Source organism: Pogoniulus pusillus, chromosome 3 (assembly GCF_015220805.1).
Source record: "Pogoniulus pusillus isolate bPogPus1 chromosome 3, bPogPus1.pri, whole genome shotgun sequence".
Lineage (NCBI taxonomy): Eukaryota > Metazoa > Chordata > Aves > Piciformes > Lybiidae > Pogoniulus > Pogoniulus pusillus.
Window position 1 is genome coordinate 46,838,693 of NC_087266.1, and position 25,152 is coordinate 46,863,844.

Consider the following 25,152-nt stretch of genomic DNA (forward strand, 5'->3'; position numbering starts at 1 on the left):
GCCCCAAGCAGAGGCTAGTTGTACAGAAGAAACTGGTCAGACTTCTTTCATTTTCTGGCTTAGTGCAGGAAACCTCTAGGCTTTTTACTACATAAAGAGAAACTTCCCTATAAAAGATCAACTCCTAAAATATTAAACTGAAAACAGATTCTGGGAACAGATAGACCTAAACTTCTGTATTGTACTGTATTAACTCTAGAGAAGCTAGGCTGGAAGGTAGGTAAGAAATGCAAATCCTCATTTTTCAGCCTCACATGGGTTCATTCCTATGGGTTATTTTACCAGTCTCCCTGTTAATTAATTATTTAAGAGCACAGTGTATGTGGTGAGAAAAATCAGTCAGCCAAGCTAATAACAGACCGAGGTAATGCTGACTAACAGCGACCAATGCAGTACTCAAAGAGACAGTAGGGTGCATCTCTGCTCCATGATCAAAGGATGCAACTCTTTGTGGTGCCCTTCTTCAGCTGCCCAAGCAATGCTTCACAGTTAGAGCAGAGGCAAATGTGTTGACAGCTACATGGCCTAAGTCTAATCTGGATAATTCTGAAACAGTGGCAAGAATCACAGTTTCTTGTGACCTGACACACAGTAAAGTACTGTGTTTGGCCTTCACATGGGGAAAGAATGCCAAACACAATTGCTGAGCACTTAATGAAAACAAATACAACTCTAAGGGGTATAAGAGGTTGTTTGCTTCAATTTGTTTTTCTTTAGAATTTTCTTGCTTCTTAAACTATTAAAGACAGAAATCCTCAAAGCTTCACCCTGGAAAAATATTAAGTCTACCTAGAAGAAAGAAACAACTAAAGAACCAAGCAAGTAAACACATATTAAAACATAGAATCACAGAATCAACCATGTACAAGTAACTCTAAAAAGAGAATAAAATAACAGCTTCACTTGTACCATGAGGGGCAAGCTAAAATGCAGCTCTTGAGGACAATTTAAGTGCCAGGAATTGGCACTTAAATACCAGTCAAGGAATAAAGACATTTTAATAATCAGTCTTTTAATATAAAGGATGTTTGTAAAAGAAATTCTTCTTATGAGAGCATTTCTAAGGTAGATGATGACAGCAACTCAATAGGAAAAAAAAGCACACTGTAGTATATTGAAGGTTGTGTTTTCAGCTGTTAAAGTACAGGTAGACAGCCAGATGCTACACATTTCTAGCAGGTGGGTGAGTATCACCACCACTGACATGGAAATGGCAGAAGAATGGGATAAAGCCAACAGGGCCAGTAACAGTACACTGGAGAACAATCAGCTCCCCCCTGTTCTGACTTCTGGATGGCTTCTGGAATAACAGGCTGAGAAGTATCAAATGCTGCTTACCTTTCAATTTTTCAGCCAGCAAAGCAGCTTCATGCTCAGAATAATGCATTATTGCTGGAGGAGAAGGAGGGCGCAGTCTGTCTTCTTCCATTTTGCGTCTGTGGCGTTCTTCTCTGGCCAACATTCTTTGTTTGCATTCCCATTCATAAAAGTCATCTCTTGCCTGAGCAAAATCGACATGAAGGCGACCTGAATCCTTTTTGTCTGTGCTAGATCCTAACCTCATGCGGTAACCTGAAAGCAACAAGCAGAGCTAACTGTTGCATCACTTCTTTGCTTCATTTCTTTTCAATATATGTTTTTTTTCCCCCCTCAAGTGCACCCAAGTGAAAATAAATGTACACTAACAGACTCCCACATTTCCATGCTGGATCCATTGATCGTTGTGTCTTCACTGGAAGAGAAACATTTTCCCACTCGTTTTCAACTCTCCATTTTCCAGGTGACCTACCAACATAGCAGATGATCTGAAAAGTCGATCTGAAGACACAGAACCTACATTCCTGTTTAGGGGACTTCGACACACATAATTTTTCTACTTGATGCTCCTAACCTTCCTAAGTGCAAAAGACAGCTAAACAAAAATCAACTGATAAAAAGGGACCTGGTTTCTTCTGGATGGAGAGTACTCCTTCCCTTGAATGTTGTGATCATATACGGCTGTGCTAGTTTGAGCCTAGCTGGGATATTCTGGTAGAGAAGAATAAGATTCTAGGCTGTGAAAAGGAAACAGTGGTGATGTCTACTTCACTCATAGGCTTGCTGAGATGTATAAAAGCAAGAACACAGACAACAGAGTTGCTCTCTGGCTTTGGTTGCCTCCTTTCTCTCTCTAACCTGCTGTGTAATGAACATGTCTGCTTCCTAACCCCCCATGCCCATTCTCCAAACTCACCCTGAACATAAGGCAAAGTCTGGGATAAGGTAGAAGGGCAGAAAGGAGGTGGAAGGGTGGTTGGGAGCCCCTCCTGAGAAGTCTGGTTTCTGGGAGAGGTGTTTTGCTTCTGTATTACCTTTTCAACTTGTATATTTCTGTATACAGCTGTATATATTGCAAATATCTGCTTGTCTATTGTGCTAAGCTGTAAATATAAAGCTTCATTCTTTAATTTCCAGCCACTGAGTCTAGTCTGAGTGATTTTCTTAAGTAGGGGGGGTGCTGGTAACCCCCAAACCATCACAACAGTTTAGTGCTTTTCTCCAGCCTGCCAAAGGAATTGGAAGTAAGGCTGAATTTTGTAAAAGTCATGACTGAAAGAATGAGAAAAGTGTGCTACATAAATTCTTGTGCTGCAAAACTCCACTGATGATAGATCTCGAATTCTGAGGCGTTACAATTGCAAACACTACTTCCCAATTCTGCAAATAATATAGCAGAAAACATTAAGTAATATGCAGATGACTCTAGTTCAGCATCCCTTAATTTAAAAAGTGCAGATGGATTTATTAGACATTTGAGAGACTCCTTCCAGAGCAACTAACAAAATCTGTCATGCCTCATCTTTAATGATGTTCTACATATTCATAACTTAGTCAATGTATCCTAAGCTAAAGCTAGCAGACTGTAAAGGCTTTCAGTCAGGGGCTACCCAGGGCACCTCTCTGAACTAAAACTGTTGATTGCTGTCAGAGGGCAAACAAATCATGTCAGAGATACAAAATGAGCTTTTAGCGACCATACTGTGAACAAACATGTTCTGTTCAGCTGTCTCTTATCAGGTTTTATTTCCCAGGCTGAAAGACACTCGCAGAGCAGGTTCTCTGACTTTTAAAATGCTGATTCAGAGAAAGCATGAGAAAGCATTATGCAGAAAGCTGCAAAGAGAGCCTTCACAAGGAGGTAAAATGAATCAGTCTGCACAGGGCTAGCTCTAATTTCACCACGTCAACCTGCTAGAGTAGCCTCGGAAGCAAAGAAGCCCAGCACAGGCTTCTCAAATCACGGGATGCTGCAGAGATGAACTGTGCTGAGCTGGCACATTGAAGGCTCTTCAGAAACACCCACTACAACAACTGCTACCTAATAACTCCAGGGACAGGAAGCTGCTGTTCAAAATGTCAGGGAAAATGGTATTTGCTGCTTTTGAACAGCTATCCAAAAGAACCTGCCTTTCAGCCTTGTGGTTTACCTGTGGTGGAAAGCTTCAGCCTGTCACCACAATTAAAACTCATTTTGGAACTCCTTCCAGGGACAGCAAAGCTAAGACCTGAATAGTAGATTAGGAGCACTTTTGCTAAAATTCATATCTAGGCATAATCTGCTCACTGCTGCAAAAACATGAATACAAGGGGCTAGCTCTACTAGAACACATATGAGACAATAGCTTCAAAGACATTAAATATCCACATTTGTACTGATCCTTCCAAAAAATACAATTTGGATGCCTTTTGATTTTCCATTCAACTTGTGGAGTTTGGCTAAGTAGCCTGTCTAGAAGGAAGAAGTATGACTTTAATTCTCCAGCAACAAGTCCAAACTGAGATGAAAATCTCAAGCTAAGTGTTTCAGAAGTCCTTCAAAATGAGAAGGCATCTAAAAATTCCATTGAATCTACTAAATCTGGTCTCCAAAGCTCACAACCTTAGGCTAAAGCAGAACTGATTCTTTTCAGAGGCAAATGAGAGGATGGTTTGTAATTTTGAAGTCCCCTTTATTTTACTCTGCCTTTTCTTGCCCAGGTGAGTAAACACTACTTTTCCCCACGAAGGCTGTTTGTAGTTGTGTATGTAGCTCTAGTGATAGGTACTGAAGTGAAGAGTTGCAGATGCACCATATTCAGTGAGGCATAACAGAAGACTGGGGGTGACCTTTCAGAGCTGGGCTCTGAACTAATGAGGGGGTAATTATATGGTTCTATCCACAGAGGTGTAGGCATGAAGGGGTCAGCCAAAAGGGGTCAGTGGTGCAGCAAATCTGATAACTGTGACAAATGTTAACCCCACCCCCAGTTTGACTTGCCAGCTGCATTCCTCAAAAAGTGATTGCCCTTTGCCAAAACAGCATTATCAGCAATGTGAAAGGACACTGCCAAGGTGCCAGGTCCTGTGAACCTAAAATTAGATCTCCCAGCTGGGCTGTACTTTCCAGGAAGACACAATCTCTCTTCCTCTCCCCCTAAATCTTTCACCCCTGTTGGCAGGAGCACGCTGGGCACAGACAGTGAGAAACACAGTACTGCAGCATATAAGACTCCTGTGGACTTCAAAGCCTCACTTCATTCAAACAAAGAATTAATGACTAGGACTGTGCATCTACACATTGCATCTGCATCACTGAAGCTGGGTTTTATTAAAGTGGCCCTCATTTTTGGAGTAAATGGGGATAATGAAAAAAAAAAAAAAAACACAAAAAAAAAACCCAACCAAAAAAAAACCAACCCCACAAATAAACAAAAATAACCACACCAAAAAACCAACCAAGCAACCACTGAACAGTGTAAATTGCAGCGTAAAAATCCAGTACCCTCTGTAGCATGTACAAATGGTTCCCTTTAGGTAACTACTTTAAGTACCTCCAAATTAATAGACTTCTGAAACTGACCAAGAAGCACACTGAAAAATATCTGACTGCTTGTTTAACTCTCAAGACTGAAAGTCCTTAGCCAGTCAGCTGGTTTCCACCAGCACAGAAACTAATACATAATAACCTGGGTTGGAAGGAACCTTGGATGCCACCTAGTCCAACCCTCTCTCAGAGCAGTGTCACCATCAAAGACAGATTGGGTTGCTCAAAGCTTTGCATCTTTCCCTTATGAAAAGCAGCAAATGACTAAATTTAGGCTGTGTGGAAACTACAGGACCAATGGTCTGGCCAGTGATGAACAGACTCCTTGCTGAGTTCACAGCCAGAAAGATGATGTGATGTGCAGCAAGTGGCACACAACTGGCAGCTCCTATTTTGTATACTGGATCCTCAGGCACCCTTTGGTGTTTTGACAACTTTGAGCTTGCACTTTTCCTGGACCATGTCTTCTTATTGATGTTAGAGGGTACTTGAGTGTATGAGAGAACCACCTGTCATCGTCTCCTCTTCATGTGTGAGCAACGAACTGCCCTCACAGAGCTTTTTTTCCCATCTCTTTGCTCAGGACTGCAGCTAGCACTAACTGCGTGCCCAGACTGTCATTTTTCAGTTCAGTTTCACACACAATGGCGCAGGAAAAGACTCTGGGACCTTGCCAAGATCGTCACTTTAAAGGAGCAGCAACAGGAAAAATTAATGAGGGTGCTAAATAAAAATCAAACACAGTATTTCCATATCACAGGTCTAGTCAAAACTCTGTGGCTTGACTTACCTTTGAGTGTTGCTATATTGGGAATCGGTCAACAGCTGTTTTCTAACCGGGGATTTAGATCAGAGTCTTGATGATGATCAGTGAGAACATAAAACAAACCCAGTGCATGGTACTAAATGGAAACCCACAGGGGGAAATACCAGTGCAGAAAAAACACACATGGGCTTTTGGGGTTTAAATAGGTCTTTCTCAAGCCACCTGTTTATCTTATATTTTCAAGTCCAGGGCCTTCAAAATTTGCAGGAGCTACTGAATTGTCAGTCACAAGAGTAAAGTGCACACAGTTTGGAGACAGAGCTCTCTTGTGGGCTGGTGTGTTGATTTTAGAAAGTCATTTTCCTCAGGAGATTAAAATGTCATTTTCAGGCTAAATGAGAACTGCTCTTTCTCAAGTCAATTTTTTTTGTTGTAGTCTTCTCCCCATCTCCCAGTCTCCTTTTCATACATCTTTACTTGGGAATAGAAAGGAAACACATCAGTGATTAAACTGCTTGATGGATTTTGCAATCACTTGCATTATTATGATGATAAGAACAGGATAAATATGAAGTTTGATGAGATTAGATGGGGTAGACAGATAAAACTGTTTAGGTAGACAAAACTACCATTATATTACTGATATCTAAGGCCTGATTTTCTCCTAATATAACACACATACTGTATTAACCACAAATTCCATCTGCACATCTCTTTTATGTCTTACAAGAAGAAGAAAATGCCTTCACAACATGCTTTATCCCACCCTTTTGGAGTGTATTATGTTTGAGTATGGAATAAAGACTGGTTAAAAAAAATCCCAATATTTCAATAAAAATAAAGCATGGCCCTGCCTAGTGCCCAAAGTCTCTGCTCTGCAGCAGTGGGGGACAGTCATTGTGCCCTGTTCCACCTGCAGACTTCGATGATGGTGGTAAAAAGAAGCGAAATCTGGCTGAAGTATGCCTCCACTTTTCATCCTCCTCCGAATCAGCTCCACCAGTTCTTTCCCTAATCTGGTCAGAGACACCAAGTACAGCACTTTAGAAGAAAGAAAAGGTGTGAGACCCATAGGAAAGATGGAGAAGGCTTCTTTACCATGAAGTGCCATGATAGGATGAGGGGTAACAGCTTCAGACTGAAAAATGGTAAATTTAGATCAGATATTTAGAAGAAATTCGTTACTGCAAGAGCATGGAGACACTTGAACAGGCTGCCTAGAGAAGTAGTGGGTGTTTCTTCCCTGGCAGTGCTCAAGGTGTAGTTGAATAGGGGCTCTAAGCAACCAAATCTAGCAGAAGATATCCCTGCCCATGATAGGGGTTTGGAACCAGATAATCTTTAATGTCCCTTCTAACCCAAATCAGCCAATGACATGGGGAGGGAGTCTACAGAGCAGGTGGTACGAGGAAGCACAAATAGCAGCACAACTTTGACAAAAGGAAGTGGAAGGAGGAAAGATAAACCAGGAACTTGGAAATTAACTGGTAGAAAATTCAGGATGAGGAAGGGAATCTGCCCCCTCTGTATCTGCTCACTTCCCAGTTTCTGAACGCACAATCATAGAATCAAGCAGGTTGGAAGAGACCTCCAAGATCATCCAGTCCAACCTAGCACCCAGCCCTAGCCACTCTGTAGTGTATGGTGAACACAGGCACATGTCAGAGCAGGGAACTTTTTCTAATCATCAAATCCAGCCATCTAGGATATACAGTTAAATTTTGACTTGGCATGAAGCAAAGAGTGCAGTCAGCTTTCCAAGAAGCGGGAAATAGAGCTAGAAGGACACTAACTCTTGTCTCTAGAGGTGGCAGCCTCTATGTTTCTGAGATTTTCTTTGCTCACTTCATTGCTAATGCTTGCTTATCATACACCATCTCCTACTGAACCTGGTGTGCCTCTCTTCTGCTCTGTTACTTGTGGCAATGTGTCTGTCCAGACAGAATGCGGAATCTGGGAAATGTACTGCTGCAATGCCTGTAATTTGTGCTAGTGAACTACAGCATTACAGAAGCACTGTGAACAAACAAATAAAGGAGAGAAACTGAGAAAAGAGGATAAGAAAGGAAGAAGAACTGAAATGAAACTTTTTCAGAAAGGAAGGAAAAAACAAGGTGCAGCAAAGACCTGGAAGAAACCTGAAAATGCAGTGTTATTTCAGAGAAATCTTCATGTAGACCTCATAGAAGTTGCAGTTTTCTGTAACTCTTCGAATAGATGTTAAAAGCAAGAAAAAAGTCCAAAACCACAGCCCCAACACAAAAGACTTTGTGATACAAAGGAGCTTGGTTTTCCTGACCACATATTCCAAAATTTCAGTTATTTTCTTTCTTTCTTTCATTGTAAGATGTTGAGGTGCTGGAAGGTGTCCAGAGAAGGGTGACAAAGCTGGTGAAAAGCCTGGAACACAAAGCCTATGAGGAGAGGCTGAGGGAGCTGGGAAAGTTTAGCCTGGAGAAAAGGAGGCTCAGGGGGGACCTCATTGCTGTCTACAACTACCTGAAGGGAGGCTGCAGCCAAGTGGGGAGGTTGATCTCTTCTGCCAGGTAACCAGCAACAGAACAAGGGGACACAGTCTCAAGTTGTGCTGGGAGAAGTCTAGGCTGGATGTTAGGAGGAAGTTGTTGGCAGAGAGAGTGATTGGCATTGGAATGGGCTGCCCAGGGAGGTGGTGGAGTCACCGTCCCTAGAGGTGTTCAAGCAAAGCCTGGATGAGGCACTTAGTGCCATGGTCTAGTTGAGTGGCTAGGGCTGGGTGCTAGGTTGGAGTGGATGATCTTGGAGGTCTCTTCCAACCTGCTTGATTCTATGAAGTTAGTAGCGACTTGAGACACCTTTTGCTTCTAGCTGTATGAATGTCTTATGGACATCTACAGGACATTGAGGATATGTCCTTACTGCTAAACACAAGAAACTCCAATGAGGTATCCTCTATTGTTAGCTGCCTTCCAGTCCCCATTTAGATGGTCACAATGGGTCCCTTGGAGATCACCCTACAAAGGGTGGGTGGCTGTAAGACAGTCTGTGTCAGCTCGTCTTGGACAAGGAACTTCCAGTCCCCATTTTAGATGGTTACAACAGGTCCCTTGGAGATCACCCTACAAAGGGTGGGTGGCTGTAAGCCAGCCTGTGTCAGCTCGTCTTGGGCAAGGAACAGTCCCTGGCCTTTGTTTAAGAACACTTTGCATGTGAAGTGAAAGCATTACACTACACTTAGGGAGGAAAACAATGCTTGTGGGTCTCCCCAGGACTCAGAAAGAGAGAAGAACCATCCTGCAGAGACAAATACATAAAAGGGATCAGATTCAGCTCAGAAAGGAGAAGGCTCAGTTAGGAAGACAATCCTCATATGAAGAGGTCTGCACACTGATGGTCACTGGCAGTCACTGAAGTAGAATTGGTTTTCATCTTTTTTCCTCCTTTTATTTTTCCTCCCTGTGAGTTAGAGGATTTGTTGACTGTTCCTTTGTTGGAAAAGGAAAGAGATTCTGAAAGTTTACACCTGAGTTTCTGTGACACTCATTGTCCAGGAAGGCAGCAGATGGAGCTCGGAATCTAACCCATGCAGGAGATGAATACATATGTGCAAAAAGGCAGACTTGATTCAGGCTGCACTGCAAGTCTATAAAAACACACCAATGAAATTGCCAGCCTAACAGAGAAACTGCACTGGAAAACAGGCACTCCCAGCCCCGTGCCCTCCTCGTTCCAAAACCTATGAGGAAAACTACATAAACCTGGGTAAATTGAATAGAAGACTGTTCTGTAGTGAATTTCAGGTTCTGTTGCATTGTTTTGGGAGCAGGAAATTGCTCTTGGGTAAGCAACATAAAAAAATCATGCATAGGTCTTGGCAGACACAGAGAAACCACAGAATTGCCCCTTGCCACTCCAAGCTACAGCCACAGAGCTGAGGGAAGACTTGCTGAGATAAAAGCTAAGGGAAAAAAAAGGCAAACATTAGCATCACAAAATACAAATTGAGAAGCAAGGAAAATCCATTAAAGAAGGTGAAGTACCAGAAAGGTAAATGGCTTTATCAACCATGAACTCCTCTGCAAAACGAATGTGACAAAAGTTCTTCTTGCTTTTCCGGATTGCTGTTATATCTCCACACTGCTCGAAGACTTCCTGAATGATTTCCTCCGTTGCGTTCTCTGGTAATCCTCCAACAAACACAGTTTTACACCCAGGAGGTCTCTCTCTTGTTGAAGGTGGTGGAAGATCTAAGTCAAAAGAGAAATCACATTGGAATACAAAATTTGTCTTTTGAGCCATTCGTTCTTCTAAGCAGTTCTGGGCAGCAACAGTTACTTGACATAGCATGGAGGTGGGAGAGAGAGAGAAGTAAAGAGTTGAATACTGAAGAGATTGTCCAATCTAAACCTTTTCAAGTCTGAGGTGGCATTTCAGAGACTAATATCTGCCACAGTGGACTGTTCTCCAGGGCAGGTTTAAAAAGGATCATTCTTTTCCCTGCACAGTCACAACAATAGAAAATACTGTTTCAAAGCAGAGAAGCTTCTGCAACTGATGTGACCCTGAGCACAGACCTCAAGCACTGGTGCAGTACAATCAAAGCCCAAACTACACCATCTTTGGCTCATACTCACTACTTCACACACTTGCCAAATGCCTGGGCCCTCTGCAAGCAAGCCCCTGCAGCACACACCCCAGGTGCTTGGGCTGGACATCCTCTGGGCATAATTTCATTTCCAGCTTAGAGCACAGGAGTGCAGCAAACAGAAAAACAAAGTGGGAAACACAAGTGACAGCATGATGAAAATGCTCTGCTGGTTATCTGTTTTGTCTTGTTGCTGGATAATGAAGTGGATGCCAGTACAGGGGAAGGATAACCTCACTGTTTACAAGTGCTCATCAGGTGGACTGCCTAGAAATGTTATTTTGACATGTATATGTAGAATACACACCCACTTAGAGCAGAAAACTACTACATTTTTGAAGGCTGTAGAAAAGTATTACTCTGTCATAAAACTTCACCTTGTTTCTATGCAGATTCCTAGAAGTAGTTCTCAAAGAAGGGATTTCATTAGGACAACTTGGCTTTTTTGGTCCTTTAACACAGTAAATGGAGTTGCAGCCTTAAAACACACATATATATTCATATTCACATATCCAGCCAGTTTAATTCATGATATGAGTACCTTGCAGATTCAGAGCACTAGACTATTTGCTTCTTTTTCTTCTTTGTCTTCACACTGATAGTGAAAGCCACTAGCCTGATGGCTCTGAAACTAAACTCCTGCCCCTAGCATACACAAAAAAACAGGCTCTGCACCTGAGCTCATGGCTCGGTGGGAAGAGTTTTTCATCTGCACAAAATCCCAGAAGAGGCAGAAGGAAGCCTGATCCCTGTTCTCAAAGTGAAGAAATTGATCTGCCCTGCTGCCCCCTAAAAACACCAAGAATTCCCCTTTCCCTCTGTCACCTCCAGGGGCTAGAGGTAGTCAGCATTTAGGTGCACCTTGCTGTGTTCAGGGACATGAATCTAGACTGGTGCCCATCTAAGTGCAGGTACCTGAAGGGGAGTATGGAGATGACCATCACTATATAACCATTGAATTTTGTGACATTCTTACGTACAGAAAATGTACATTTCTGTGAGCAGTGCAGACCTTTAGGCTCTGTTAGCTTTAAGCAATTACTTTCTTCTCTTTTTGTACAAACTGCTTAGGTTTTTTACTTGACTTTACAGAGAATAAGTATGCTCTGATACCATACCATGCTTCACATAAAAGAGTAGACATTAGAAGGAAACACCACACTTGCCTACATTCTATTTAAAAAAAACAGATTTTTTTATTCCATACAAATATTTTTATTAGATATGATTTATTAGATACAAATATTTCAAATATTTAGGGGTTTTTAATTCAATCAGCTCCACTTACTTGGGTTTGGAGGGAAGAGCGTGCAGCTTTTGCAGTGAATTATTTCTTTGACTACAGGCACATCTGTTGGTGGTGGTGGTGGCACTAATCCCATGCCTGGTATCATAGGGTTAATTGGAGTGATTCCAGTCATCATGCTAAGGCTTGGATCAAAGCCTGGCACACAGATTGAATCTGTAAATACACAGCATAAAATTCTGACTTACAAGTCTCAAAACTACTATTTGTTACTATTTTCTTGCACAGACAGATTCACTTTAGGCTGCTTAATCATTTTTTTGACCTCCCAAGCATCACTGTTTGGAAAAAAAAAGAGGAAAAGGGAAAATGGAAAAGGCAGAGCAACAGGCAGGGGAGAGGGAGGTGTATTTTCAGTGGAAAAAAAAAACCAGCCTATGCATAAAGAAGGAAATGTTACATAATTTAAACCACTAATATGACTGAGTAAACCACAGCACATTAAAGTGTAAAACTATACATGGTGAATATCTGTTATTAGCTAGAAGGTAATTTTCTGTTTCATAATGCTACTGTGGCGTGTACATTGCCTTCTGATCTGAGTGCACAAAGAATACCATTTAACATCAGTATGGCCTCTCCATCTAATTGTCAGACAGATTTATTACAACATAGTCTTCTCACATAGGTGACCTTGATTTACGAACAGCACAGAGACAGATCCATTTCTGGCTGGTTTATTGTAGTTAGCCATGACTTCTAGTCCTTTTGCTCTGGAATATAAAGTTTAATTTGCATAGAATGGGATCTTTTTGAACCATGGAATGAATTCTTTCTTCTCTTGATATTTAATCAGATGAGCAGATTCTCTTCAGCACGTGTATTATTAAACCACACCACTAAAGCTGCACGAAGTAAAACGCACATTTCACACAAGTTACTCTTTGCCTTTCCTGATCCTTTTGCCAAGACTTCCACAGGTATTCTTTAAAGATGAAAGATTTACTGGGGAGCACCAGTGCTATAACACCAAGATTTGTAGTAAGCAGATGTTTCAGATGAACTGTGAGCCAGCTGCTGAAATTTGCTTTCGTTAAAAGGAATTCTTTGGGTTTCTTGAGGCATCTGTAAGTTTGCAGATGACACCAAGCTAGGAGCAGGTGTTGATCTGTTGGAAGGTAGGAGAGCCCTGTAGAGGGATCTGGACAGGCTGAATGGGTGGGCAGAGGCCAATGGGATGAGATTGAACAAGGCCAAGTGCAGGGTTCTGCACTTCGGCCACAACAACCCCAAGCAGCACTACAGGCTGGGGACTGAGTGGCTGGAGAGCAGCCAGGAGGAAAGGGACCTGGGGGTGGTGGTGGATAGTAGGCTGAAGATGAGGCAGCAGTGTGCCCAGGTGGCCAGGAGAGCCAATGGCATCCTGGCCTGCATCAGGAACAGTGTGGCCAGTAGGGCAAGGGAGGTTATTCTGCCCCTGTACTCAGCACTGGGCAGGCCACACCTTGAGTGCTGTGTCCAGTTCTGGGCTCCTCAATCCAAGAGAGATGTTGAGGTGCTGGAAGGTGAGGTGCAGAGAAGGGCAACAAAGCTGGTGAGGGGCCTGGAACACAAAGCCTATGAGGAGAGGCTGAGGGAGCTGGGGGTGTTTACCCTGGAGAAGAGGAGGCTCAGGGGGGAGCTCACTGCTGTCTACAACTACCTGAAGGGAGGTTGTAGCCAGGTGGGGTTGGTCTCTTCTCCCAGGCAACCAGCAACAGAATAAGGGGACACAGTCTCAAGTTGTGCCAGGGCAGGTCTAGGCTGGATGTTAGGAGGAAGTTGTTGGCAGAGAGAGTGATTGGCATTGGAATGGGCTGCCCAGGGAGGTGGTGGAGTCACCATCCCTGGAGGTGTTCAAGCAAAGCCTGGATGAGGCACTTAGTGCCATGGTCTAGTTGAGTGGCTAGGGCTGGGTGCTAGGTTGGACTGGATGATCTTGGAGGTCTCTTCCAACCTGGTTGATTCTATGATTCTATCAGAAATAAAATGTTTTGGGGGACTGACCTCTTTGTTGGCATAACTCTGCTGCTATTTAGTATAATCAATTATTTAAAAGAAGTGAAGTTCCTTTGGTGTTCTACAGGTTTTTCTGCTGAGTTTTCTGGCTAGCAACTGGGAAGTATTTAATGAAACATGTAAATGTGGGGTTTAGTAGCTCAGGAGCTTGTTTATTTTGAAGAAGCAGAGAAGGAAACAATTCCTTCTCAATGATTTATACAGACACACACATACATATATGTGAAACCTGAGCTACATATGCCATTTGCTAAAAGGCAGCATGATCAGTGCAATGTGGCCACAGAAGCTTATTTCTGCATCCTAAACCTGCTGGTGAGAGCTATTTGACTTTGGTCCTTTCTGTATCTTAATTTCTGCACCTGCAAGACAAGTTAAATAATACTCGTGAGGGCTAGTTCATACTTTTATAGCACTTTGCAGGCATAAAGCATCTTCTCTGGGCAAGACAACCAAGGATTGTGAACCTCTACCCCAACAGAGCCAATATCTGTCTCAGCCACATGATCTCTACTCTCCATGTACTGACTGTGAGCCCTCATCACGTGCAGGCAGTTCTGTACAACAAGCGTAGCAAGGAGCCAGCAAGCAAGGATTTGCTTTAGGCTTACTGAAGACTAATATTAATGAAAACTCATGATAGCACATTACTTTTTTTCTTAGTAAGTGGGCTTATGAAGGAGGATTTGCTCTGGATGTGATGTCTTTTTTTTCCAGCATTGATGTGTATGCATTGCTTTTCAGATTAAGCTTTGAAACCTGGAGCCTGCCAATTATTCCAAGAGATGCCACGGTGGTTCTATTAAATATTCACAGTCAGTGAATGCTGGGAGATAAAGTCAAAGGTGAAAGGGCAAAGTACAATTCAAAGAAGTCCTCAGGCTATGCTAATACACTTGATCTCATTTTTAAAAGTCAGAATTCTGACAGTCACAGCAGGCCACTCTGTGTAGCACTCTCTTGCTGTGGATGGAAGTCCATCACTACTACTTGCAGCTGAACTAACCACAGAACTCTGCAGCACACAAAGCAGAGCAGCACAATACCACATAACACACTGAGAAGATGCTGAGGGAAGTATTCCCCTGGACAAATGCAGAATTAGTTACAGTCCTAGCCAGATACAAATGTTCATATTTAATGAACACAGTAAACTAATAACATTCTGAGACAAGGATGGAAGAGGTAGTGCAAGAAGATGGCCAGAAGTCCATGTTTTCCCTGTCCTATACATATTTTTTAGGCTCCACACAGACAACAAAAAACATTGTCATCTGACAACGGTTCTCACAAGTTGTATTCAACCACTGCTGTTCTTTAAGACAACTACTAGATCCACTTCAGCTTCTCTATGTGACTAACGAACTTAAACCACAGCAAACTCCACCCAAATCACAGACATGCTCTCACTCAAAGCAAAGATGACAGATTTCAATAAGGTAGAGTTTCCTGAAGATCCTTTTGGCAGTGGTGCATATACAGAGAAAAACAAATGTAAAGGAAATGACATCAAGGAAATCCATCTCCATAAATGCTGCAAACGTGGCCTTGAAATGGATCTGGGAGGGAGAGCCTTTAGGTTGCGAGTCAGTCAAAGCATGTTTGTGATTTAAGTGGGAGACAGTTATTTGTCACTAATCCCTTCCACGTCCAAAAAAGATGTCACTTTGTAAGTATCTTTGCCTGTGTAAATTAAATGGCTTTGTCATCAGTTCCTTTTACAATTGGAATCAATCTGCAAGAGCACGAGCAGAGTGCTGGGGACCAGTGCTTATTAAATGTCCTTTTAAGTGTGCTGAGATTCTGTGCCTCTAGTCTAGAAGGTGATTGTGCTGAGGTGCATTGAAGAGGACTCAGTCAATAACTCTTGAAATCTAATTCCATATCTTGTAGGCATTAATCCAAACCCTGCTAAGGTCAATAGCGAGACAACTGAAGGCACAAACAGCTTTTAACCAGGACCAGGTTTACTTTCTCTGTCCTCTTGAAGAGCTGCTTCAGTTTCCCAATGTGTTAAATTGAGAATTAAATGCCTTCATGCATCATGTGAGCAGTGAGAGGATGCACAGATATCATTTGTAGAGCATACTGGCAATTAAAATCATTCTCTGAATACTAAAAACTATTACCATACATTGCAGTGGTGGAAAATTCACCTGGATTTCTGAACACTGAGTTTCTCATTCAGACCCCTAAAGAGATTGGTGGTTCTTGCATCTATGAAGAAGTTGATACATGTCACCTGTGTATCACTGACAAACCATGAAGAAAGCCTACAGATGCAATATCTAAAGGAAATACTAGTCTAGACTCTGAGGTGCAGAGACAAAGGAACTGATAAAGTCACTGGAAAGCCAATAAATTTGCCACATCTGTGATAGGATCCAGAAAAATCCCAAGTTTAACTATATTAATGCTACCAAGGTGCAATAATGGAAACTGGATATATAGCTCTTGTCTAGGGACAAGGGACAATCATCCATCAACACCACCATTGCAGTCTGCTCTGTGTTCTGGCATAATGCCTATTTGGAGTGGGACCAGGACACCAGTCAGAGCTGAAGACAACTCCTGTTGAATTTACTGGTAAGTTTGTTGGTCTTCAAAATCAAGGATTCTGACAGAGGACTAAAAAAAAAATGGGTAGCAACCCTGCTCATGTGTGGCCTTTCTTAATAGTTCCATTTGGATATGTGATTTTTAAGACATTGTAGAAATCATAGAATCAACCAGGTTGGAAGAGACCTCCAAGGTCATCCAGTCCAACCTAGCATCCAGCCCTAGCCACTCAACCAGACCATGGCACTAAATACTTCATCCAGGCTTTTCTTGAACACCTCCAGGGATGGTGACTCCACCACCTCCCTGGGCAGCCCATTCCAATGCCAATCACTCTCTCTGGGAAGAACTTCCTCCTAGCATCCAGCCAATCCCTACCCCGGCACAACTTGAGACTGTGTCCCCTTGTTCTATTGCTGGTTGCCTGGGAGAAGAGGCCAGCCCCCACCTGGCTACAATGTCCCTTCAGGTAGTTGTAGACAGGTTGGAAGAGACCTCCAAGGTCATCCAGTCCAACCTAGCACCCAGCCCTATCCAATCAACTAACTCCATCCTAACTCCGTTCTACCAGAGCTATATTCAGTGAAAGAGTCTCTGAACTGTAACAAAAAAGAAGTGTGAATTGTGACAGAAACAGGGGGTGAAGGGAGAATCCAGATGAATGTTTCTCATTAATAATCAGCCAAGTAATAATTTATATGAACTTTACAGCAGCTGCCAGACCCACTCTATAAACAAAGCCCTTATAGCATCATCAAAACACTTGCCACTTGAAAATTACTTCTGAGACATATATCACTGACAAAGCTTTCGGCTTGTATTGTTGTACTTTTGCACTCTGAATAAAGAGCTGTGCCTGCACAGAGGACTAATTTACAGCAGACATCATCAAAACTTCAGATGCTGTCCCTCAGAGCTGTAGCTGAAAACACTAAAAGCATATCTGGCCTCCTCTTGATCCCTGCCCACAAGATCAGATGACAAACACTATACAGAGAGCAATATAAATGACAAAAACTAAATTAAAGAAAGCCATCTTCTCTTTTTCACAAGCACATCGTGGGGTGAATCACTCCTAGTTCATGCTTTATTGCTGCAGTGCTTGGCACAACAGGACCCCAGGCTGGTTTAGTGCTTCTAATGCAATGCAAATAATAGGAGAAAACAGCAAATAATAAGAAGAAACCAAAGTATCACCAAAATAAATGCCACTCTCTTCCTAAGATGTAACATCAATGCTGTGGTGTAAAGAAATGTAGTGTCACTGTGACGTTGTTTCTGTCACACTTTCTGCTTATGGATATCCATCAGCGCCATTCTTACCTCAAAGGGGTCTCAGACAAGCCTGCCCATGGTGAATATATTTAGTTTTCCCTTAAAACAGCACTGTAAAGAAGTGCCTGATAGACAAGTCTGAGAATCTGCTGGAAAAGTCAGGACTTGATTTTGAGGGAGTTTGATGGTTTGCCATTTTCTCAAGTCTGAGAGATGCAGGTGTTAGAAGCTAAAGTCAGAAACAAATATAGAACCCTTGTCTCCACTCACAATCAGCCACTCTTCCATGTGGAGGTGAAAACTTAAAGGAGTAAAGCAGAAAAATAGGAAAGAAGGAAAAAGGTAAAGAGAAAAATAGAAAGAAATGCAGGGAAGGAGGTGAAGGCAATGGAAAAATGAACAGACAGCAGCATTGCCTGGAACCTGTGTGTCCATGCTCTATCCACAGGCTGTTTTGACCAATGCAATCATTTTGAAGGATGATGTTCAAAGTGCTAATCCTCCCAAAGTCCCCACTGCTTAAGGACCACTCCATGCAGCAGGAATGCTTCTTCTATCTCCTCATTAACAAATCCCTTCCTCATATGGGGTCAATCACAAATCCACTGTGAAGAAAATAACCAAAGTGCAAGTTCTGCATGCTGCCACCTGATCCCCAGCTGATGTTAGGAGGAAGTTCTTCACAGAGAGAGTGACTGGCATTGGAATGGGCTGCCCAGGAAGGAGGCACCATCCCTGGAGGTGTTCCAGAAAAGCCTGGATGAGGCACTTGGTGCTATGGTCTAGTTGACTGGATAGGGCTGGGTGCTAGGTTGGACTGGATTATCTTGGAGGCCTCTTCCAACCTGGTTGATTCTATGACTCTGTGATTCTATGGTCTAGTTGAGTGGCTAGGGCTGGGTGCTAGGTTGGGCTGGATGATCTTGGAGGCCTCTTCCAACCTGGTTGATTCTATGGTCTAATTGAGTGGCTAGGGCTGGGTGCTAGGTTGGACTGGATGATCATGGAGGTCTCTTCCAACCTGGTTGATTCTATGATTCTAATTGCTCCAAAGCTGTTTTGTGAAAATATGGAACTGGTCAGTGTGTAAGATGCAGAGTAATATATTGCTCATACAACGTAAAATATGTACAGCTACTACTTCCTGACTTTAAAAAGTCTTTGTGCAGTCACTGTATGATGCTTTGGAATAAGCCCCTCCAGTTTATCTCAATTCCATTTCTCCAGTTTAGGCCTCTTCACAGTGGGTTATTCAATAAAGCTAGCCTTAGCCAAATGAAGTAACCTCTCTCAGATCATCCCATTGGAAGCTGTTCAATCCTTCTGCCTAACGAACCCTTTCCTAAAAATAGAACTCCTGTATATTCCTTGACAATGAGATCACCTTTCACCTCAAACCTCTAGAAGATGAGAAAGGAAATAAATAAAACATGACTATACATACTAGGAACTGCTAATGGATTTTTGGTGGGTTTGGTGGTTTTTTTTCACTTACTCTCGAGGAAAGTGCTGTATTCCAGAAATCTGAGAGGCATTTGTGTGAGCACAAAAAGTTAAAAGGTTATTGGAAGATATAAGCACATAAGCAGATATAAATGAACACTGAAAGAGAAGTTTGAGAAATAGGAGCAAATTCAATTCCCAAGCCAGGCTAATATGGAAATTTAAGAGTTGTAACAGATTAAAGCTTCCAACGTGTAAAAGATGATAAAATACCATCTTATGGGTATTAATGTGACCTCAGAGAAAATGTAGGGAAAAATGAAATTCAGACATTCCATCTCCTAAATGAAAGCAACAGAAAGGAATTTTTCTCAGGAGTCATGAAAGAAGTTCTGCCTATTAAACTGGAGTTACCATGCCGAGCCTTCAAAGTGTGGAATGCATACAAACACTCTCCTTGCTTTTATAGGGTCACAGGAGCAACAACTGCCTTGTCAAAACTGGAAAGAAGCTGTACAGTCCAGAAAGGTGTAGCACCTGCACTTTGGCCACAACAACCCCATGCAGAGCCACAGGCTGGGGTCAGAGTGGCTGGAGAGCAGCCAGACAGAAAGGGATCTGGGGGTGCTGATTGATACCCGCCTGAACATGAGCCAGCAGTGTGCCCAGGTGGCCAAGAGAGCCAGTGGCATCCTGGCCTGCATCAGGAATGGTGTGGTCAGCAGGAGCAGGGAGGTTATTCTGCCCTTGGACTCAGCACTGCTTAGACCACACCTTGAGTGCTGTGTTCAGTTCTGGGCCCCCCAGTTTAGGAGGGACATTGAGATGCTTGAGAGTGTCCAGAGAAGGGTGACGAGGCTGGGGAGAGGCCTTGAGCACAGCCCTACGAGGAGAGGCTGAGGGAGCTGGGATTGGTTAGCCTGGAGAAGAGGAGGCTCAGGGGAGACCTTATTGCTGTCTACAACTACCTGAGGGGTGGTTGTGGCCAGGAGGAGGTTGCTCTCTTCTCTCAGGTGGCCAGCACCAGAACAAGAGGACACAGCCTCAAGCTGTGCCAGGGCTGCCCGGGGAGGTGGTGGAGTCGCCGTCCCTGGAGCTGTTCAAGGCAGGATTGGATGTGGCACTTGGTGCCATGGTCTGGCCTTGAGCTCTGTGGTAAAGGGTTGGACTTGATCTGTGAGGTCTCTTCCAACCTTGGTGATACTGTGATACCTGCATGAGCAAGTTCTCACACGAAAAAAAATGGGCTCTGTCAGACTGAAGGATCCTTCTAGCTCAGAATCTTCCCTCTATTGGCAAACTCTTAATTTTGTTTAGTACCAGAACAGGACAATCCTCAAGAGAAACCTCCATAAGATCTCCCCTTCTCCAATGCTTTGGAGTTCTGGGTCTTCCTAAGCCAGAGGAAGTTCTGTGTCTCCTTCAGGTTTATTTTTGGATTAAAATCTCAATGACTTTTATTTCCTAGGATGTATTTCTCTTGGTGTCATTGCTGGAGATGACAGAAAGTTGTCCTGTGAAATCAGCTGGAAAACCTTTAGTGACTACCTTTCAAACTTTTAACCAAGTTATTCTGTGTGCTTTCTTCTCCTCTAAAAGCCTGAGCAAGCATGCATAAGAGAGACTTAAATTGTAACGTTAAGTGACTGCTCCTGCTACTACTTTCCCAGCTTCTTTCATGGTAAATAATTTAAATAGCAAATTTCAAAATCCCAGAATGATTGCATATTTAACCCACAGAATACTGAAATCTTGGGATTTTGTGTTAGCCTCAACTAGAGCTGTTTGACCTCCATGCAGTTTATGGCAGTAACCTGTAGGACAATATCTGAATGTTCTATGCACGGGCAGAATACCTGTAGAATTTGAATTTGATTAACTAAGTGTTGAGTAAGTAATAATGTGGTACTTGCTGAATTAATAAACTGTTTATTGGTTAAGAATTAACCAAGAATCCTATCTTGAGAAATACTATGCTACATAAAACATGATTTGAAAAGAAGCCCGAGTTGACAATAGCAAGTAATGCTTGTGAGGGTCTATAAAAAGAGCAGTCTTAATTGAATTCCAATGCACTATGACAAAACTATCTTGTTAGATTTTTGCCTTTAAAAGATATCCAGCACCTCAACAAACTGAAACCATTCATATGTGTTTAGCTCTCACAGTAAATAGTGTTAATTACTACAGCTCTTCAAGACCATGAAAAACTATAATTACAGAAGTGGGTACCTTAGCTGCTGGGAGGCTTGGGCCATGGGCAGCATCTAAACCAGAAGGATTTGTGAGTTCACAGGGATGTCAGCCAGGTATGGCCTGAGGTTTGGGTAGCCACGTGGGGAGGAAGAGATTGAGCTGTGGTGACAAGGGAGCTTGCATATAGACAGAGATGTGAAAATCAGACAGAAGTAACTCAAAGAACAGGCATTTTGCACTGAGAAGTACTGGATGGAAGGTGAATAAACCAAGAGAATGGAAAGCACCACTGTCTCCATTTAGTCCATAACTAGGACTAAACTCTAGCAGTTAATCTATCACACAGCCACCCCCTTCCTCATCAGCAGAAAAAGGGGAATCGGGAAAAGGAGAGAAGAAATGAAAACAGATGTCATGAAATAGCCAAATTAACACCAATGTCAACACAAGATACACAAAGTTACACTCAGTCCAGCAAAGGTTCAGCAGTCATATTAAACAGGAAGGCTGCTCACAAGTGCAGGAAGAGGAGTTAGGAAAAGCCCCAGCAACAAACCTGCCGTTCACAGCTAATCTGCTCCTTTATACTGAATGTGATGCTCGTGAAGTGCTGGAGCATGTCCAGAGAAGAACAATGAGGCTCATGAAGGGCCTGGAGCACATGGCCTATGAGGAGTGTCAGAGAGGGCTGGGGTTGTTCAGTCTGGAGAAGACAAGGCTGAGAGGAGACCTCATTGATCCCTATCACTACATGAAGGGAGGCTGGGGTGGGGAGGGGGCCAATCTCTTCTCCTTGGTGTCCAGCAACAGGAATAGAGGAAATGGTTTCAAGCTGCACCAGGGGAGGTTCAGGCTGGACATTAGGAAATATTTCTTCACTAAAAGGGTTATCAAACATTGGAATGATCTGCCCAGGGCAGTGATGCAATGGCCATCCCTGGAGGTGTTTAAGCAGCATGTGGACCATAGGGACATGGTTTAGCATTCACCCTATAGCACCAGGTCAAGGGTTAGACTGGATGATCTTTGAGGTCTCTTCCAATAGGATGTCTTCCATGATTCTGTAACCACCTCTTGGTGGTTGGATAACTTGGATAACTTGCAGTACTTTTTGCTTTGGACTACCTGAAATGTCTTCATTTTGAGTTAGATATCTACCAGAAGGAAAGACAATAAACTGTGCTAGCCAAGAATGTTGGTTATGAAACAGGAGACCTTTTTAACTCCTTCCTGTGTTTTACCTGTGTTTTCAAACACAAATAAATAGAAGAGAAAAAAAAAAACCCAAATAAACCTATAAACTTCCACTTCTTAGTGTTATCTTGATCTGTAGGTGGTAAGTTCATGAATGAAAACCTATGTTTGAGCTAAAAGTATTTAGAATGATAGTTTTTGAAACAGCTTTTAATTATCTAAGGCTTTCCTGGATCACTTCTCCCCTTCTCAAATTTCACAGAGCTGGAATTTCCTCTCCATCTATGAATCTGACTGACTGGCTTTTAGATCCTGATGATATAAGCACCCTCAGCTCTCTGGAGTGCCTGCTTTAGGCAGTCAGACTCAATGGCCAAATGGTCAGCAAAGGTGGTAACTGAAGCACTCTTGATGATTGATAGAAAAGTCCCAAATGGGATACCCCTAACTTCATAATAAAATAATTCCCCTTCTTCAACGTGCTGCTTGAGTACAGTAATCATTCCACTGATCAATTTAGAAGAGGCTTGCCAGCAAAACAGTGTCAAGAGAGTGTGTATCATGCTCAGGTAAGTAAGTGCAGTCTGTATGTATGAAAGCTGTTATTTCAGCAGACTTAGACAAACATTTCTGTGTCCTTTGACATCTGGGTCACGACCATAAACTTTTCCAGCACAAGTACAATAATTATAGCATTATGACCAGTTTTATCAGCTCCTCTATGTTCTTTTTGCTACTCCCACAGAGCAGAAAACCTTTCTCTCCACCATCTGGGCATATCTCTAGTACAAGGAAGGTCAGCAGCAGCTAGAGATGCCAGAGCAGCCAGCTGCTCTGCAGGCTTTTCTCCCCGGGGCCCCAGTGCTGGAGCCATTATCAGTGGAACACTGCAGACTAATAAACCTTGATTTTGGCAAATAGCCCAGGGGGAGCCAGCTGGGATGGGTTAAATTTTCCTAAGGTTCTTTTAAATTATTCTGGGACCTGTGCAGGGCAGTGCATAGAAGTGGGTTAATGCTTTTGGCCCCCAGTGACTCCTTCCATCTCTCCTGTCTCTCAAAGCCAGGGGAAACGCATGCTTCAACTGATAATAAACCAGTGCTGTGCCTGTGGAGAGCACTATGCCAAATATCAAACAGCTGGGGCTCTTTGGCCAGTCATTAGCTAGCCCAATCACAGCAGCACCCAAAGTCTAAAAAAAAAAAAAAAAAAAAAGAAGTGAAAATACAATGGGCAAAAAAGAACCTTCTGGAAAGAAAAAAAAATCATCTTAGAATGTTTGCACAAAGCTCTTGTATCTTGTCAAAGAGTTTATTATGATATAACTTTCACTTCCTAACAAACACAAAGCTCTAATCACTCTAAAAAAAGGGGGGACTAAAAAATGAGAGGTGCTTAAAGGGAGAAAGAATCTCTCCAAGAACACTTGCACCTCTCTACCTCCAAAACAGCTTTAAATACAGACATTGCTCTTGGCTGTCTTTCAGCATTAAAAAAAAAAAGAGAGAAAGAAAAGAAGAGAGGAGAAGAGAGGAGAAGAGAGGAGAAGAGAGGAGAAGAGAGGAGAAGAGAGGAGAAGAGAGGAGAAGAGAGGAGAAGAGAGGAGAAGAGAGGAGAAGAGAGGAGAAGAGAGGAGAAGAGAGGAGAAGAGAGGAGAAGAGAGGAGAAGAGAGGAGAAGAGAGGAGAAGAGAGGAGAAGAGAGGAGAAGAGAGGAGAAGAGAGGAGAAGAGAGGAGAAGAGAGGAGAAGAGAGGAGAAGAGAGGAGAAGAGAGGAGAAGAGAGGAGAAGAGAGGAGAAGAGAGGAGAAGAGAGGAGAAGAGAGGAGAAGAGAGGAGAAGAGAGGAGAAGAGAGGAGAAGAGAGGAGAAGAGAGGAGAAGAGAGGAGAAGAGAGGAGAAGAGAGGAGAAGAGAGGAGAAGAGAGGAGAAGAGAGGAGAAGAGAGGAGAAGAGAGGAGAAGAGAGGAGAAGAGAGGAGAAGAGAGGAGAAGAGAGGAGAAGAGAGGAGAAGAGAGGAGAAGAGAGGAGAAGAGAGGAGAAGAGAGGAGAAGAGAGGAGAAGAGAGGAGAAGAGAGGAGAAGAGAGGAGAAGAGAGGAGAAGAGAGGAGAAGAGAGGAGAAGAGAGGAGAAGAGAGGAGAAGAGAGGAGAAGAGAGGAGAAGAAAAGTGACGTTTTTCATTAGAAAGTCACAATCTTGACAACATTCTTACACTGTCATATTTAATCATGCAGTTTAAAATGGAAAAGAACTCATCTGCAAAGAAATGAGAAGCCTATATAAATGAACAGCATACTTGAAGGAGCAGAGAGAGGACACTGTGCACAAAATGAGTACCCCGATTAAGGAAGAAAGCAGCCTTTGTATGCCTTGTGCATAATACATTTTAATTTAGATTGTATTAGTAGTTGTGTGCAAAACCTTTAAGGGAAAAAGCTGTTTCTTCAAACCATTTATGGGCCAGCAAATGTTATCCACATTAGGATGCTTCATTTATTTCAGCATGTACACCTCCACAGCCAAAGTTTTGTCAATAGTTTTATAACAAACCATTTTTTTCCAGAGGTTTGTATGTCAACTCAAAAAATATGCTCCAGGATGAAAACTGGGAGTGTTGGTTCTCATTTGAAGGATACATGACAGTGCTGTTCTTAACATATTTTAAACACTTTTTCTCAATATGAGAAAGAAACCCTAACCTAAATGTCCTTTGTCAAGAGCTTCATTAAGCATGTTTTAGAAGGTGTCAAGCTACCATCTCTAGTAATGGGGCAAGATAAAGACAACACACAAAACTGTCAGCATGCAAACAAATGTACTGGGGAAGCAAGGTGTAATATTTGACATTCAATGTACAAGAAATCATGCAGCATAACTGAGCAATCCTCAATAAATAAACAGGGTATAATTATTTGAGCTTGTAAAAAAGTCTCTGATAAGGTCATTCCCTAG

The 25,152-nt window shown here is 42.6% G+C and overlaps 1 protein-coding gene across 12 annotated transcripts in view; it reads right to left on the reverse strand.

The window, feature by feature from the left end:
- ENOX1 (ecto-NOX disulfide-thiol exchanger 1) overlaps positions 1-25,152 on the reverse strand; it is a 453,062-nt gene that overhangs the window by 117,332 nt on the left and 310,578 nt on the right. For all 12 annotated transcript variants that reach the window (XR_010308903.1, XM_064174875.1, XM_064174900.1 and 9 more), the window contains 3 exons: positions 11,522-11,695; positions 9,629-9,835; positions 1,339-1,572 (listed from right to left, as the gene is read on the reverse strand). Coding sequence is in view for 11 of the 12 variants with exons in the window: in XM_064174875.1 (XP_064030945.1) it covers positions 1,339-1,572; positions 9,629-9,835; positions 11,522-11,695 (615 nt within the window). In the remaining variant the exon portion in view is untranslated. The remainder of the gene's footprint in view (positions 1-1,338; positions 1,573-9,628; positions 9,836-11,521; positions 11,696-25,152) is intronic.